The sequence below is a fragment of the Coturnix japonica genome, unplaced genomic scaffold (assembly GCF_054131305.1).
Source record: "Coturnix japonica strain WE unplaced genomic scaffold, WE-NBRP24 Scf045, whole genome shotgun sequence".
Lineage (NCBI taxonomy): Eukaryota > Metazoa > Chordata > Aves > Galliformes > Phasianidae > Coturnix > Coturnix japonica.
In genome coordinates, this window is record NW_028188948.1 from 574,976 (window position 1) to 590,774 (window position 15,799).

General features: G+C 40.1%; 1 protein-coding gene across 2 annotated transcripts in view; it reads left to right on the forward strand.

The window, feature by feature from the left end:
• The window catches only part of LOC146752416 (cytosolic carboxypeptidase 4-like), a 356,854-nt gene that overhangs the window by 197,521 nt on the left and 143,534 nt on the right, over nucleotides 1–15,799 (forward strand). For both annotated transcript variants that reach the window (XM_085531855.1, XM_085531853.1), the window contains exons 3-5: nucleotides 5,607–5,736; nucleotides 10,095–10,226; nucleotides 13,369–13,545. In XM_085531855.1, the coding sequence (XP_085387981.1) occupies nucleotides 5,607–5,736; nucleotides 10,095–10,226; nucleotides 13,369–13,545 (439 nt within the window). The remainder of the gene's footprint in view (nucleotides 1–5,606; nucleotides 5,737–10,094; nucleotides 10,227–13,368; nucleotides 13,546–15,799) is intronic.

The following is a 15,799-nucleotide window of genomic DNA, read 5'->3' on the forward strand; positions in this document are numbered from 1 at the left end:
TATGCTAATTAGCATCAATGCTCTGATGTGGGTAGGCAAGAAGAAGCTGATGGAGTGGTGCTTTAGAACACCATTTGCTCAAGAGGAAGTACAACGCATCATGGATTCATTAATCTGTGCTGAAATGGAAAAGTCTTTGAGCAGCAGTGGTCTAAAGTGGTCAGGATCTTTCCAGTGGCCTTGTTCAGTTGGTTGGCAGCCAGATAGTACGAGTGTCATCTAAGAGATAAGCTATGATCAGTAGTGAATTGTTAGCTGAAGTAATGTGGATGGAAACTGCTTTGGTCATTGGTGCCTGTATATATGCCTTGCAGATATTCACCTATATTTCACTGTGAACAAATGAAAATCTGGTAACTTCAATCCCTGAACAAAGAAAGAACATTGCCCCCTTTGTTTCTTGAAGTAAATGGGGAAGGGATCACATTTCTTCAGTGAAACCCCGTGGCTTGCCAAGATGCCCAAGTGAGGTATCCCAGAGGGAACTTTAAGCAGCTCACTTAAATGATGGGAAAGAAGTTTCACTATGAAATTAATGATGCAGCCCAGAGCACAGTAGGAAAACACCTTGCCCTCTTTTTCCCCATCTTTGATTCCAGCTGTAGAGTCCTGTAGTGCTTATCTGTATATTTATCTGCTATAAAATGAAATGGATTATATGAAGAGCTCTACGAAGCAGTACTCAGTACTTCAACATTTCTCTAATGCAATTAAGGCAGATATTTCAGAAAATGGAAGACTGTTAGTTGCCATAAGCTGGTGTTTCATTGGATTGCACACAGTTTAAAGCCTCCAATATTGCTGTTGTTGTGGGGGCTTCCTGTTTCTAGAATGACCATAGACATCGCAGGGCAATGCTGTAATGCAACGACTAGATGGCATTGGATGAGCATCTCCATGGAATAAATGTATGGTGAATGTAGTCAGTTCCAGCGCATGGACTTCAGGCTGTAAAAAAATAATTCTATTTCTGTCACATCTTCCTTTTAATTATGAGGGAGGGCTTTACTGGTTCTGCTGCTTTCCAACATCACTGCCTTGTTCTCTGAAAAGGTTAACAATCAAGAAAATTCACGATTCCACCTGCCCTCTCCACATGTACTCACATCTCAGGTTGATCTGAGCTTTCTTAATTGCAAGACCAAAACACCTTAATGCAAATATTCCTCTTGCTTCCATCCTGGGTAAGCAGTAGTTATTTATAAGTCCAGCATGCTGTGTCTGTCTGAGGCTGCCACACGCTGTTCAACGGCATCCTGATGTTTACTTGTGCCTACTTTCCTTTATAGATATTCTTATCCTGTGCTGGTACTGCTGTCTGCTTTTAAGATGCACAGTGAATGGTGATGTTGCTCTCTACATATCAAACACAATGCATCCCTTTAGATTTCATAGTTCACTGTGCCCCAGGTGCTGTTATTATCAGTCCTGACATCATTCATTTGATATGATGGGCCCTGTCTTTCCATTTATCTGTAATGGACAGGAGATTTTGAATCATTTTATCTTCCAAGCACAGCAACATCTTTTCTTTAAAAAGCGACTTTCCTCTCTTTCCACTTCTCGCTTTCTTCCTGGTCTAATATCTTGTGCATTACATTTATCCCCCCCATGTCTTTATTTCATATTTCCTTTTCCCTTTTGTTTTAGTGTTTTTTTTTTGTTTTGGTTTGTTTTGTTTTTTGGTGTTTGTTTTCTTTTTTCCCCTCTCCTCCCCATGTGTTCCCTTCTCTCTTTTTCCCCTCTCATTTTTCTTTCCATGCAGGGCATCGAACCAGTCTTACAGCAGCCAACTGAAGGGTTCTGTTGACAATATCAGCCTTGGGTTAGGACTAGTTCATGTCTCCCAGTCCAAAGACATTTCAGAATTCAGTACAGTTGGAAGCTGAGGCGCTCAGGGATCTTTTGCTTTGCTCTTAAACCAAGCAGACCTAAGGGTGAGAGAAAAAAAGAGGATGAATCTTCATTAAAACTTGATGTCAGACTTCGAGGTACAAGATTAAAAGCAAGGTCTTAAAATTGCAAACAGACTTAAAATATCATTCTGTTTTTAACTGAATAGGTCCGTGCTTTAGCAACTTAACCTCTTTCTCATTAACTCTCTGTGAGGTGTCCCTGCCTTCAGAGCAAGGTCTAATGCTTCTCTTAGAAGTGCATTTACTGCCTGTGTATTCAGAAGAGAAAACTCAACCTCATCTTTATGACTGTGGTGTATCAATTTGAGATGTTAAGGATCTGGCTTTTTTAGAGTAGTTCTCCCATTTGCAGTTCAGAATGACTACCTGCCTTTATACATCTTTAGAGGTGCGGCTTGCAGAGGTGCAGGAGTATTACTGATGATGTGTACTGATATTTGAAACCAACAGTCATCAACAAATTCACCTGTGGTTGAGTTTTCTTTGCTCACAGCCAGTCACAGGAGAGCTGAGCGTGTTCCATCAAATCTTTGCTTCAGGGTGTGGGCTTGACTACTTTCTGTTCATTTTCCAGGGCTGCATGGCACTAGTATATCTGAAAGGCAGACAACCCAAGCGTTTCTTTCCTCAGACAGTTGTGAGTGCTGGGTGCTTTGCTGTGGATCACTGTGGCAGTGTTTTCTGGCTACGTACGTTTTTAGAACACCTTAGTTATGCTTTGAGGGTCCCATCTTCTACCAGCTCTGTGGCTTTTCCTGAGTTATTCTAGAACTACTTACAGAAACGTTACAGCCCCAGAGTCTGCTTGGAGGAGAAGGTCAAAAGTGTTTGGTCTTGATTGGTGGGAGAGATGTGTGATATTTGCACAAACTACTTCAAATTGTGGAACTGATCCTTTCTACAGTAGCACTAATGGATCGTGTATCTCAAAGGTTGTGGCCGAACGTTTAATGGAGCCACTTCAGTTCTTATGTAGAACAAAGGAGCAAATAGTTTCCTTTTTTCTGTGCTCTGGTAGTCAAGCAGTACCCCAGGAGGCAGCTAACAGCTGTCCCACATGCTGACCCCCGTCAAAGAACTGTTTAAAGGTAGAAAAGGAGGTAGAGCTATAACAGAAGTTCAATCCAAAGCATCAGACTTGTGAGCAAGAGAAATACAATTTAATTACGGGTAATCTGTTTAGAGGTAGAGGTGGGGTTTCCTTTACTCTATTGGAATTCCTTGTGGCAAACATTTTCATCACTTGGTTTGAGCTGCTGGGAGTCCCATCCAGGCTGTCACGTAGTCTCACTAATGCTGCAAAGGAGAGAAGACATAAAGCACTTAAAGCAAATGCAGTAGCTTGGAACTACGTTGTGAGAAATGCCTTTGGTTTGAGAAGTGAATTTCATTAAATCTTGCCAAATGTAGAAAGCCAGTCTCAGCTTTCCAGTCTCTTTATTTGCTATCAGCACTTGAGATCAGCTTAATATTTTACCTTCACCCTTGGATGCAGAGCATAACGGACAAAACCATTATCTGCGAATGTCATCGCTATTAGGAGAGGAAGAGAAGGAGGAAAGGAGCAAGGGAACAGAGCTGGTGGGGATCTCCAAAAATAAACAGCCTATAACAGTATGGTCAGAGGGAGTGAGCGAGGTTGGAAAAATCAGTGTCTCATAATTTAATTAAAGTTCTGCATCTCCTTCAGAGCTATGGCTACAGGCTGCCAGGCAGAGGGCTAATATCTAAAGGTCATTCGAATGAGCGAAGATACTAATCACTGGAGGACAAAACTGAACTCTGCCTCCCAGTTCTTGCCTTCTTGGTGAGATTTTACCTTCCTTCCATTATAAATTAGCCTGTGAATGTCATGGGGCAATTGAACTGTCATAGAGTCTCCTCTAGGAAGAACCTCCTTTTGTATCAGAATGATGGAATTGGTAAATTGCAACATGGGCAGAGTAAAGACTGAAGAGTGAGGGTACTGTGACCTATGAACATGTCAGCATGCTGTGTACAAGATGTGCTTGTGAACCAGCCCTACATTCCAGACCACAGTCCATAGCAGAATCTAATGCTGCAATGAGAAACACTGCAATGCAACAGGATCGATTAGTTTTTCTTGCCTCCTTTTCTAAGAGAACATCTAATTTCTTCTTGTGTTCAGAAAGAAGAATAATTTATATATATATTTACAAACTGGCTTTTTGTTTAGTGACTTTTAGAATGGAGTTACGCCTGCTGGAAGGAAACTGTGTATGCACACAAGTTCTTGGCAGAAATACACTTGTAAATCTCAGCTGAGCATCTGTTCTCTTGCAGGTCAGGAAAGGTGAGCCTGCAGGTAACTTTGCCTGAAGGGCTATTAAGAAACATAACAGAAACGGTCATGTTTTTACATAGAATATTTGGTAGAAGCATTCAGTGACTTCTCATGCTTTTGTTACTGGCAATATTTTTCAGCTTTCAGAATGAGCAATGTAGCAGCTGTGGGTTATGAGGAAAAAAGGGAATTCAGGTAACACTGAAACTAGAGTAAAGTCAGAATGAGTCTTGTGATGTTGCCAGAAACCCCAAGATGGCATCAGAGACCTTGTTTTTCTCCATTAGAAACGTATGACATTTTTAGTGGATTTTATTGTTTCTTTGTTTTCCTTTCTTAACCAGTTCTCCATTGTATCTAGTATTTTTTGAAGTATTCCAGCCTTAAGACCTTTTTTCTGCAAGCATTATTTGCAAGGCTCACTGATAACGCTGGATGCAATGCACCCCAGTTGCAATGCGAGATTCTATCTTCAGACCGCCAGATTGTGTCCCCAGGAATACATCTGTACTTATTCTGTGACTAGGAGGCTGGAACAGCAAAGCTGGATGTAACTCTGTAGCTAGAAATTTGTCCAGTACTTACAATAATTAGGCTCTGCAGTGCACACAATCACTAATGAGGGAAATTAGTCAGATTCTGCAAAATTGTACAATGATGTGCTGCTCCTTACAATCAAATATCCTGCAGATTTTTTCACTGATCACTGAGTCAGGAGCAGAATATTTTCAATCCAACTAATGAAAACACTTTCTCAGTGCAAATCTAGGATCCTTATTTAGCTTTTTATCCAGTCTTTGCAGTGAATCTAGGTAATTGTTCCACATAATGATGTAGCATGCATCAAGATCTTCTTGATGTGCTTCAGATAGCTACATTTCTCATGAGCGGAGGAGCTTAAATGAGATATCCAGCTCATCTCATTTAAGTGCATACATATTTCAGGCTGGTCGAAGAGATTCAAGCACCTGTCTTCAATTAGAATGAGTAGGAGTTGGATGTACTTATTTGCTGTGGAGGTTTTGAGAAGCCTTTGCTGTGCACGTAAGCTGGGTGAGTTTTGTAGATAGCGCAGAATTTAGAGCGTTTCCGAAGGTAATTTTGTTTGTAAGTGGTCCTGATTGTGTATGTACTTAAGTAAAGGAAAATCTGCATTTATTTTCAGGGCTGTAACTGTCTGAATTCTGGAAGGAAAGGGGATGATAAAATCTGCATGGTGGTACGCACCTCTGAAATGTACCGACTGTTGATTCATTCCAACCCAGTGTTAAAAGTCTTTGATCTGTGTTTTAATTGGCATTCCCCATCTTTGTGCCAGGTCTTGCCAGAATCAGGAACTCTTTGGAATCAACTTTTGTTTGTGATGTGTTGCTTTGTGATTTCAGCCACCGTTGTTCCTTGAGTGGAGATGATCTGAACAGGCAGTGGCTGACTCCCAGTTCTCAGCTCCATCCAACAATTTACCACACCAAAGGTCTTCTGTATTATCTGCGCAGCATCAACCGGGCCCCTGTGGTGAGTAACTCCCTGTATCTTCTATGGGTTATTGCACGCAGATGGATTATTGCAGTTGTGTCAACAGCCCTGTTTTATGGTTAGAGATGTGGAAAGCATACTATACCGCTATACTTTCATCATTGTGGGGTGTTTTTGAAAGTCTTGGGTTATCTACTGAATCTTCTAACCAACTCCAAACTTCAGAGTCTTCGTGCACCTGCAGAGTGAATACAAATTCCTTACAGCTCCTTAGTATCCTCAAAGTACTTCAGCTAAACTAGATATTGTTAGTAAGTTATTGTTATCTTTCTGGCAATGACAGGAGAAATTCTGTGAAGACATAGTCTGAATGGATCATGCAAAAGCCCAAACTGGAGCAATCTGTGCAATCAGAGAAACACAAGTTAGCTTTCAAAATGGTTGAACTTTTCAGCTGCTTCAGTGAGAAGAAAATGACTTTTTGGGGGAACTACCGGAAGTTCATGAGGGGTGATACTACTGGCATATGTCTGGGATCTGTCCCCATCTGTTCGGTCTTGATGCCCAACAGAATGAATAGTTCTGAGACCTCAGGATAAAAAAAAAACACTGATGGTTTCAAATGTTGATGAACAGAATGGAAGTGGATGGAACAGCAAGTTGGCTTCTTATAGCCCCAGTTAGGCAGGAAATGTCCTAAGATGCACTGTTCACTCTGGTCTTGATGAGAAAATCCTCAGACAAGGTGAAAATGTCTGTGAGTTTCTTTAAGTGAATATTTGTGGAAATATGCTATTTTTGGCCTAAATGACAGCCCTGACATCGAGCTCTGCACTCCAAGGAATCTACTGGAAGTTCAGCTTGTATCTGAGAGTTTATTCCACCTACATTTTCTTTGGGTTTTGAGCTACATCTGATCAGTTTTGTTTTATTGTGCTAATCGTATTGGGCCTTTTTAATTTAAATTTATCATAACCATCCCTGTCACATCCAGATGCATGAAGTTGAACATGCGCCCAGTGGAAGTTTTCATCTTGCTGAGTGAAGTAAGACTATTGATCGTATCATGTCTCTCACTCACAGGCAGTATGTCAGACGTGGTAAACTGATTTTTTCTTTGCCTTTGAAGAGTACATTGATTTTGGTTTATACATGCTCGCAAATGTCTTTTCCCAACTCCAGAAGAAGCTGGATTTCTTCTGCCCTGCACTCACTGCCAAGATGCCATGAAGGCAATTTCACTGATAGCCAAATGATTTCTGTGGAGTGAATTAGTTTAATTTATCTTGGGGATGCGCAAGCAGTTTCTTCAAAGGAAAGGAAAGCTTCTTGAAAGTGAAAAGGAAATAACTTTAAAGTTAGCGGCCTTTCAAACCAAACCCATTTTAATTGGTAACTTCAGCCATAGAAAACAGCCATCTAAGTGCTTTATTTGTTTATTTATTTTTGCTTCTCTTGTTGGTTTTGGAAACCCTAGTAAAAGAAGGGGCTGGATACGCTGTAGTATTGCAACTCTCCACTGAGGGTGGTTTCTTTTCAACTGAGAGCAGCGGGAGTATCAGAGAGCTAAGCTTGGGAGCAGCTAGGACTGAAGGGGAAAGAGATGTTGCTTTTTCCCCTTGAGCATTCGTGGTGAGGAAATGTGCAGTTTGTGAATTACAGTTGACAGTGCACTTGCAGGATGCAACAGGAAAAGTGTAGCTCTTACAGAGGGATCAAGCTGCAGCAAAGAGCAAGTTACTTTTGGAGGGGACAGGAAGATGCTGTTAGGGACCAGGAGACACAAAGCGGTGTTTGCTTTTTGAGATATTCTATCAAGGTTGGAAACAGAATCTGACTGCAAGTACATAGCTTTTTGTGAGCAAAGCATCCTAAACGTGTCTACCTCAGCAGTCTGAGATTGGGTCCTCTCACGAAGCTACTAAGGAAAAAAAAGAGTATTTGCATCCATTTTCTGTCTTGCTTTTCCTTTGTTTTAAAAGCTTCCTGATTCTGTGAGTCATGAGGGGGATTGTTTTTGAGTTTGAAAGCAGTCCTTACCTTTGTGGTGCTCAGTGCTGGCACATTACTTTAAATAGATAAAAATTTGCATGTGTGTCTTGAGTCATACCCCAGTGAACACCAGACTTGGAATTTGACTGTGTGTTGGTGTCACAGCTGTACAAGAAGGATAGAGAGAAAAAAGGGGTGGGTAGGTCTCAAGTTTACCTTGTGGTTGCCCAGGCTTAACCCAAGGAAAGTTCTTCATTGGGTGCTGCAACTATAAAATACAGTTTTGTCTTGGCTGAGTGGTGAGGCTTGAGCTACTCTGTAGAATAAAAATAGAGCAGAAGAATGCATTGTAAAAACAAAAACAAAACGATTTGTCATAAACATTGAGAATAACTGCAGTGCTCAGTAAAATTAATTAAAATGTAGGTATATATGATACACAAATGGAATGGAAACATTTCCAGTAGTGTTGACTTCTCTGCTGTGGAGGTGGGTGGCAGTCATGGATTCATCCCATGGCATGAAATAGTGGTGTTACAGAGCCTGGCTTTTACAATGCTTTACTAATATGGAAGGCTTGTTCCAGACTTGTCACTTAAGGATTCACTCTTGAGATGCAGAATTATGGACCTCCTGCTTATCAGGCAGCACAGCTATCTGAGCAGCTGATCATCCCTGTGTGGTTTCTGATAAGTAATCTTTTAGGTAATAACATATGCATCTTGCATGTTAGTAATTCTGTAAATTGGCAGGTAATTGATACCTGGTTGAGCTGGGATCTCTGCCTCAAAATAGAACCACAGCTATAAAACCTTCTTTGATATTCATAGGAGTAAATTCTAGTTGGTACCTGTGGTTAAACTAATCTATGACTGTATTGCTGGAAGCATAGATGGAACGCTAACTGGAAAAATGCCTGTCATTAAAAGAACCAATAAATGCAGCTGTTTAGAAGGGGGCTTTATGGGATAATTCCCTGTTTTTCAGGCAGTTGCTTGAAGTGTAGGACTGCATAAGCCCCATGTGTTGGACTGGGTGATCCTTTTACAGGTCCTGTCCAACTCAGGATGTTCTGTGGCTATAGCAGTCCTGTTAACTAGGACTTGTGGGATGAATCTGCGTGTGAGTGTCTTAGCATCTCCAATCAACGTGCAGCTTGTCAGAGCAGCTGGAGGAATTTAAATGCTCAGTTCCTTAGGTAATTAAACTTCCTGACTGGCTGCAGCTAAACTGAGTTACTGTATAACTACTAAACAAGCATACTAGGGTAAAACTTGCCTTAACAGTTGGTGGAAGAAGTTGATCTATTCCATCTGTTTCTCTCCTCCTGTCTATGTTTATATAAGAATATGTATCTTTCTTCCTCATCTTTTTAATTGATCCACAGTGCTTCCCTACCTTATGACACCTGTCCCTTTGTCTCTGATAGATGCCTCAGAAAACTATTTAAATGATATCACGATGTTCCTTTCTAATCGGCAATGAATATTGCCTTAAAACAAACCAATTTCTTCTCTTTAGAAATCCTTGTCTTTTCACTGCTGGATTTCTGAATGTTTCTGATAAAGACATGGAGAATATATGTAACAGCAGTGTCTATATTGACTTCATATTCCGGAGGGCAATGAGATTGATTATTATTTAACACTTGGGTCAATATTTTCCTCTTGGGTCATTAAATCGTGATTTTCATTTTTATCAAAGTTGATATGTGCCTATGAAGGCAATCAAAACTTCCATTAAAACCTGGAATGTACCTTGTACCTAGTTTATATGATAGCTGACATGAGAGATGGATTAAATAGATACATTACGTTGTGTGGAATCAGATTATTTGTCTGACAAAGATAATGTCCCGTGCTTTATGTCCAGGAATTCATGTAAGTATCTGACCACATACAATACATTTTTACACAACTGCACAATTACATTTTCCTAAACATTGTGTAGCACAGTTTTTGTGTTTAAAGAAGCCAAGGTGATTAATTGCTGGCAAAAGGTGCAGTTTTAAAATCTCCTGAGGCTAATGCTAGAGTTGAGAAGTCAGAGGAGCCCAACAAATTGCTCCGTTGTATCATAAGTTACCATGAACTCTCAGGTTCCTCGGTTGGCATGGAATCTTGCACAGATGTCATGTTTATTTCTGCTGTGGACAGAAATGCACCGGTGTTGACACTGGATTCATGAGATCATGTCAGTTCCAATAGGTAAAACGAGGTACGGCTGACTAACAAAGTTTGACACTGATTATAGGCTTGGCCCAGAGCTCTGCTCTGAGTTTGTCTGAAGAGCACTGACAAAGGTGTAATTCCTCACATACAATCCTCTAGTATTTATAGTGTCTGTTGTGAAGAACCACAAAGCTTACTTCAGTATTACAGATTTTGCCTTTCTTTCCTCCCTAGGTGTTCTGTGACTACCATGGACACTCCCAGAAAAAGAATGTGTTCCTCTATGGTTGCAGTATCAAAGAGACCTTGTGGCAAGCAGGTTGCGTGGTCGACACAGCAGTTATCACAGACGATGTTGGCTACAGGGTAGGTCTGCTTTGTTCCTTTCTACAGTTGTTGGCATATATGTGCACCTACATCCCTCTTTAAGATGAGGTCAGATCACAAGTTCTGTTGGTAGGTGCAAACTTGTCTTGCAGCAGAGGAGTAGAGATCCAGAAAAGTTTAAATGATTCCTACTATCTTCATGCACCAGATATCTGCGAGAATATTGTCAATAGGTGGATCTCTAATTCATTTCATTAAGATGCTGTTTTGTTGTCACTGCCGCTGACTAATAGAAATGTTGTATTTTTGTGTTTTATAAGTTCCAAGTATACATGTGCTTCTCTCACCCTCAACTCACGAGAAGTCCCCGTGGAAACACTTGTTTCACAAGGAAAAGCAGGAAGGGTGCTTACAGTCAGAACATCGCTTGTTGTATTTGAAATCAGTGGGCTTGAAAAGGCTGAGGATAGTTCACTGTTACACAAACAGAATTCAAATGCTGCTTTCAGCATCTGGTGCCTGTCTTGAATCTGCAATGAAGAAACCAAGAGCAAGCCTCCAAGGGTGTCCAAGAATCTGCAGTGGCCTAGATGAAAGGCTTTGTGATTGCAAAATATGGGAAGTTTCTCTCCTTCCTCCCATGAGTAATTGGGGACGATCCTGCTCTCCATGTATTTACTTCCCAAAAACATGAGCAAAATACCTCAAGAAAATTGTGATTTTTGAACAGCCTTTGCTGTAGCCCTTGATTCGTGGGAGAAAGAGGCATTGTTACTTCCTAATACTTGGCCTCAGATGACATGCGTAGCATTGACACTGGAAAACCCAACTTCAGGATTTCTCCTTTTAATCACCATTCCAGGCCCCTTTGACAGTAATCTCTGAAGGGACCTCAGTAAAGAATCCTAATTCCATTCTGACCAAATGGGAACGGAGGTTTATGGACATGGGCAGCACCCCCGTTTTTGTGCATGCTAAATCCAGCTGTATGAGAGACAGGGAGCATGGTTAAAGTAATGTGTTGTCATAAAAGAATCCTTTGAAAAGATGCGTTTTCACCCTCCCAGAAATACAATTGAAAGGTAATTAATGAGAAAAGCAGAGGGGAAAGAACTATTAGTGTGAAATCCAGTGAAAGCTGGTAAAATGAAAGGAATATTAAATTCAGATTTGATAATGCTTCTAAATGAGTCCTGACTACAGAGACATTACTGTTACCTGCCAGCGTTTTTATTTAATCAAATATAGAAGACTGATTATGCATATAATTTCAATTGTTTTAAAAACTAAACTGGATTAGAGATCTGATTATGGTACTTCATAGCATATATTTACAAAAATCTGTGTGCTGTTTCAGATAAGGACAGAATGAAAACTATCTGAACCTTCACACGCAGTTTAGCTGGATCTCATGATTGTGTTCAGGATTATAATTGTTTGGGTGACTGTGCTTTATTTTTAACCCAGCTCCAGGAAAACCTGGATGTGTTGCTCGGAATCATAATATTTTGCAGCAAATTGTACTTTGAGGGCAATTCAGAAGCAGTGGATGTTTAGTTCAGAGCAAGTAATCAATTTTAAAGATTCCTCTGTTCGGTATTCTCCCAGGAAAAGGAATGCTGTAGTTCTTAATAGCACACTGTAGATCTTGACTTAAGAGTTAGGCTCATGCTGGTCTCAGGTTTGAAATGTAATCTCTCACTTTGTTCCAGTTATCTGTTCACAAGGTTTTTTTCTGCTGATGAATGGACCTTATAGATCTTTATGTCTGTACCTTACAGAACTGGTAGGGTCCATTCATAGCTATAGATTGGATATGCTGAAAATAACATTTACTTTCTTATTACAGAGGTATGTATGATTATGATGTTTGCAGTGGATATTGCAGAACAGTTTAGGCCAAAGATTTTATCTTCTGCGTCAGTCATCCTTTAAGAGAAGACCAGCTATTAAATGTTATTTTCTCAATTTTGATGAAACCAAGCAGTCCTGTACAGAACTGTGATGTAAAGCTCAACAGAGTGGAACTAGAATTGCTTAGAATCAATCAGTTTCACTGATTGTTATTGGAAAGTGAAATTAGCTGGTTGGCTTTCACTGCCCAAACTGAATGAAATTTGAGGGTCAATGCCATTAGCAATGAGCAGAAACTCCTTCTGTATGATTCCATTCCATTCAGAAGTTTAAGAAAGCTGTCATCAAAGAAATAATGAACGTTCTTATTTTACAAGCTCTTCACTGGATGGTCTTTGGGCATGTACTGGGATGCAAGCACAAAGGTTTATATGCACATATGTGCTTTTGTATGTAAATGCCCAATTTCTACACCGAGTACACCTAGTGTTAAGGTATCTAGTATATACTTTTACAGTTAGCATGAAGAAGTGTTGCATCCACACTGATAGAAATATTTGATAGCGCTGTGTATTAGCAGTGTTTATAGGCTGCTGTTGAGAAAAATGATTTCTAGAATAAGAAAATCACTCAGAGCTAAGAGGTAATTTTACTGAATTTTCATATTTACTCTTTATTGCCGCTTTCTATACAGAGTGCATTCAATGTACCATTTGATCCCAGATGAGAATAGTTTGGTTTATTTCACAATGCAAGATAGTTAAATGCTAAGCTCTATTTTCCTATAATTATCTGTGACCTTCAGTGGGATTATGCATTCCCCTTCTTTGCTGTGTGCTGTGTTCAAACAAAATTCCTCCTATAGCTGAATCCCTTGTCAAATTGTGAGGAGGAGCTGGAAAGGAAAGAATGGAAACATTGTGCGCTGAGCTATGACTGCAGCCCTCTAGGCAGAACAGGAAAATGTAGTTAATGTTGAAGCAGCTTAAAAAATAAAGCTTCATAAGTGACTTCAGCAGTCCAAAACTATAGGATGTGCAAAGACATCATTTTGGATGGGATGTACCAAATGTACTTACAGCATTTTTGTCTGTGACTGGGGACAAAAAAACAAACAAACACAACAAAACATTAGAATATGAAGATTTCACTTGGGATGAAGATGAGTCCAGTTTGGCACTAACTGGAACTATCACAGTGACAGTTTCTACAGGTAGCTTTGGTGATACGCGCTTTAAACAGCATAGGCCTCTTGTAGATGTATTTGTGATATAAATGCATGTACATCTGTTTGATTCATTTTCTCATTGCTGATACTTTCTTATAGACTCTTCCTAAAATCCTGGACAAAGTGGCCCCTGCATTTGTCATGAACAGCTGCAGCTTCCTTGTAGAAAAGTCCCGCGAGTCAACAGCCCGGGTGGTGGTATGGCAAGAAATGGGTGTGCTGAGGAGCTACACCATGGAGAGCACGTACTGCGGCTGCAGCCATGGTCTCTACAAAGTAAGTACCTCTTCCAAAGAACTACATGGCACACTCCTTCTAATGTGTGTCTAATGAGCTTGGGAGAATAGAGAGTGCTGTTTTTATGCTGTTTGGTATTGCCAGCTTCCTTCTATAATATAAGTGTAGCCATTCTACTGAGTTTCTTCTCAGTTAAATCCTTCCACGATCCTTCACTTTTAATCTTCCATGCCAGGGAAGTAGGTTCCTTGCTACGAGGTTTCATTTGACAGTGAAATAAAAAGAAATTCCAGTCTAATGCCAAAAATATTGAGCTGAATGAAGGAGTGTTTTTGAGATGATACAGACTGTGTCTTTATAATGGTATTCACAGTAGATCTGAGGTAATTAACATGAATATTAGGAGTCGTACACTTCCTGTTGCAGTCTATCTGGGCATTTGCTTGGCTAAACTTAAGAGCCTGCACTGAGAATTCTGCACTTGGAGTTTGTTACTGACAGCCAAAGGTAGCTCATCTATGAGCTGAAGCCACAGCTTTAACTGTGAACTAAATGGAGCTAAATTTCTTACCAAATGATGTTCCAGATACTGTGGGAAGGGCTGTACTTGTGCTGAGTGCATCAGAGACAGGAGCCTCTTGGCACTTTTTAAGTACATGGTTTGAGCTCTGGTAATTGTATTTAGCTGTACATAATTCTCCACTTGCTCAGTTGGTGAATTCTTTTTGTTCCTTTCCCAAACCTGTTGCTTTCCATGGAAGGGATTCTGTGCTCCACCTTATTTCTCCCACTAGGGAGCAATCCTTATCTATACAGCATTAATATGTGGTTAAGGATCCGAAAAGACCCTTAAGGAAAAAGCCATTGTTACAAATAACAATTAATAAGATGTTCAAATTATTCTTTGCAAGTTCTATGTTAATCCTTTTACATTCCATAGAATGTGGCCAGCAAGTACTCAGCTACTGTTTTAACAGTGCTCTACTATACTCACATCATTTCTTAGATAGAAAAGGCAGAAGAAATATCTGAAGATGGTTTAAAGAAAGAGAATATAACTGCCCTGAGCATTACACCTAGTGCTCCCTACTCTGAGAAGTGCTGATGGGGTGCAATAGGTACCACAGGTTGTGGTGGGGTTTTAAATTTCCTTCAGACAGTGGGGAGAAATTCTACCTTGACTAATGTCAGTGGCAAAACTCCTAGTGATCTCCATGGAGAATTTAACTCATTTCCTAGATAATCTGAGTAACATCTAAAAGCAGTTGGACATCAGGTTATATCAGTGTCTAATGATTTGTTCTCTACTTCCTTCAGTATTTTCAACCCAAGTTTGCATAAGTTGTGCCAGCAGATCTAAAATGTTTTATGCAACGTTCTCCCAAGTGCACCACCACTCAGTAAGCTGGTGGTCAGGCTTCTAATGGTGTTGGTAGCAGTTCTGGATCCTGATCTTTGACTTTCTTCCTTCTTGAAAATGGTGAAAATAATGGTGAATGTAGCTGCTTTGCTGACTGTAAACTGAGATACAAACTTCTTGTGCTTGAAGTTGCACATATCTGATAGGGAGTTTGCAAAGGATTTAGGAAAAAACAGAGGAAGGCTTTGTAGAGACTGTAAGAAGCTTAAATATTAAATACACAGGGCTGTCAGGTAAGCCCCCTCTCACCACAGAGCAATGTTGTAGGAGGGCTGAGGTAACCTGTCTGATAGAGAGGCCCAGAAAAGAAGTTCCTAAAGTTTTTCGATTGCACGGTGTGTGGCATATCATGTATAGAAATGTGACTTTCATTTCTAAAGCAGTTTAGTGAGTGAAAAATAAGGCATGAATTTGTTACTAGTGATATGTAAATGAGAAACAGTTGTGACCCCAGCCTCGATTAAAAGTCATTTGATTTCAAATGGGTATGGGGGGAGGGCAGAAATGAGAGCAAAAGAAAAGATGACTTGTCTCTGTTGAATCTCCCTGTCTGTGTGATCAATGGAAATGCAATAAGCCATCTACCCTTAAGGAAGAGAAACATAAAACTAAAGAAACTATTGATCTTATCTAAGGTTTTATTCAACATAAAGAAGAAGAAAAGAAGGGGAAAAAAAATCCAGACTCTCTTTGATTTTGTCTGGATTGTCCAATTGAGTCTTAGAACAGCAGTGTCTCCATTTGAAAGCTGCCTAAAACAAAGCAGTCCATTTCAACAAGGAATTCTCCTTCCTACTTCTACCAGTTTACAATCTCACAATCAAAAAGTAATCAGAAACTGCCTATCATTTCTCTCCCAGTGTGAATGCAGTC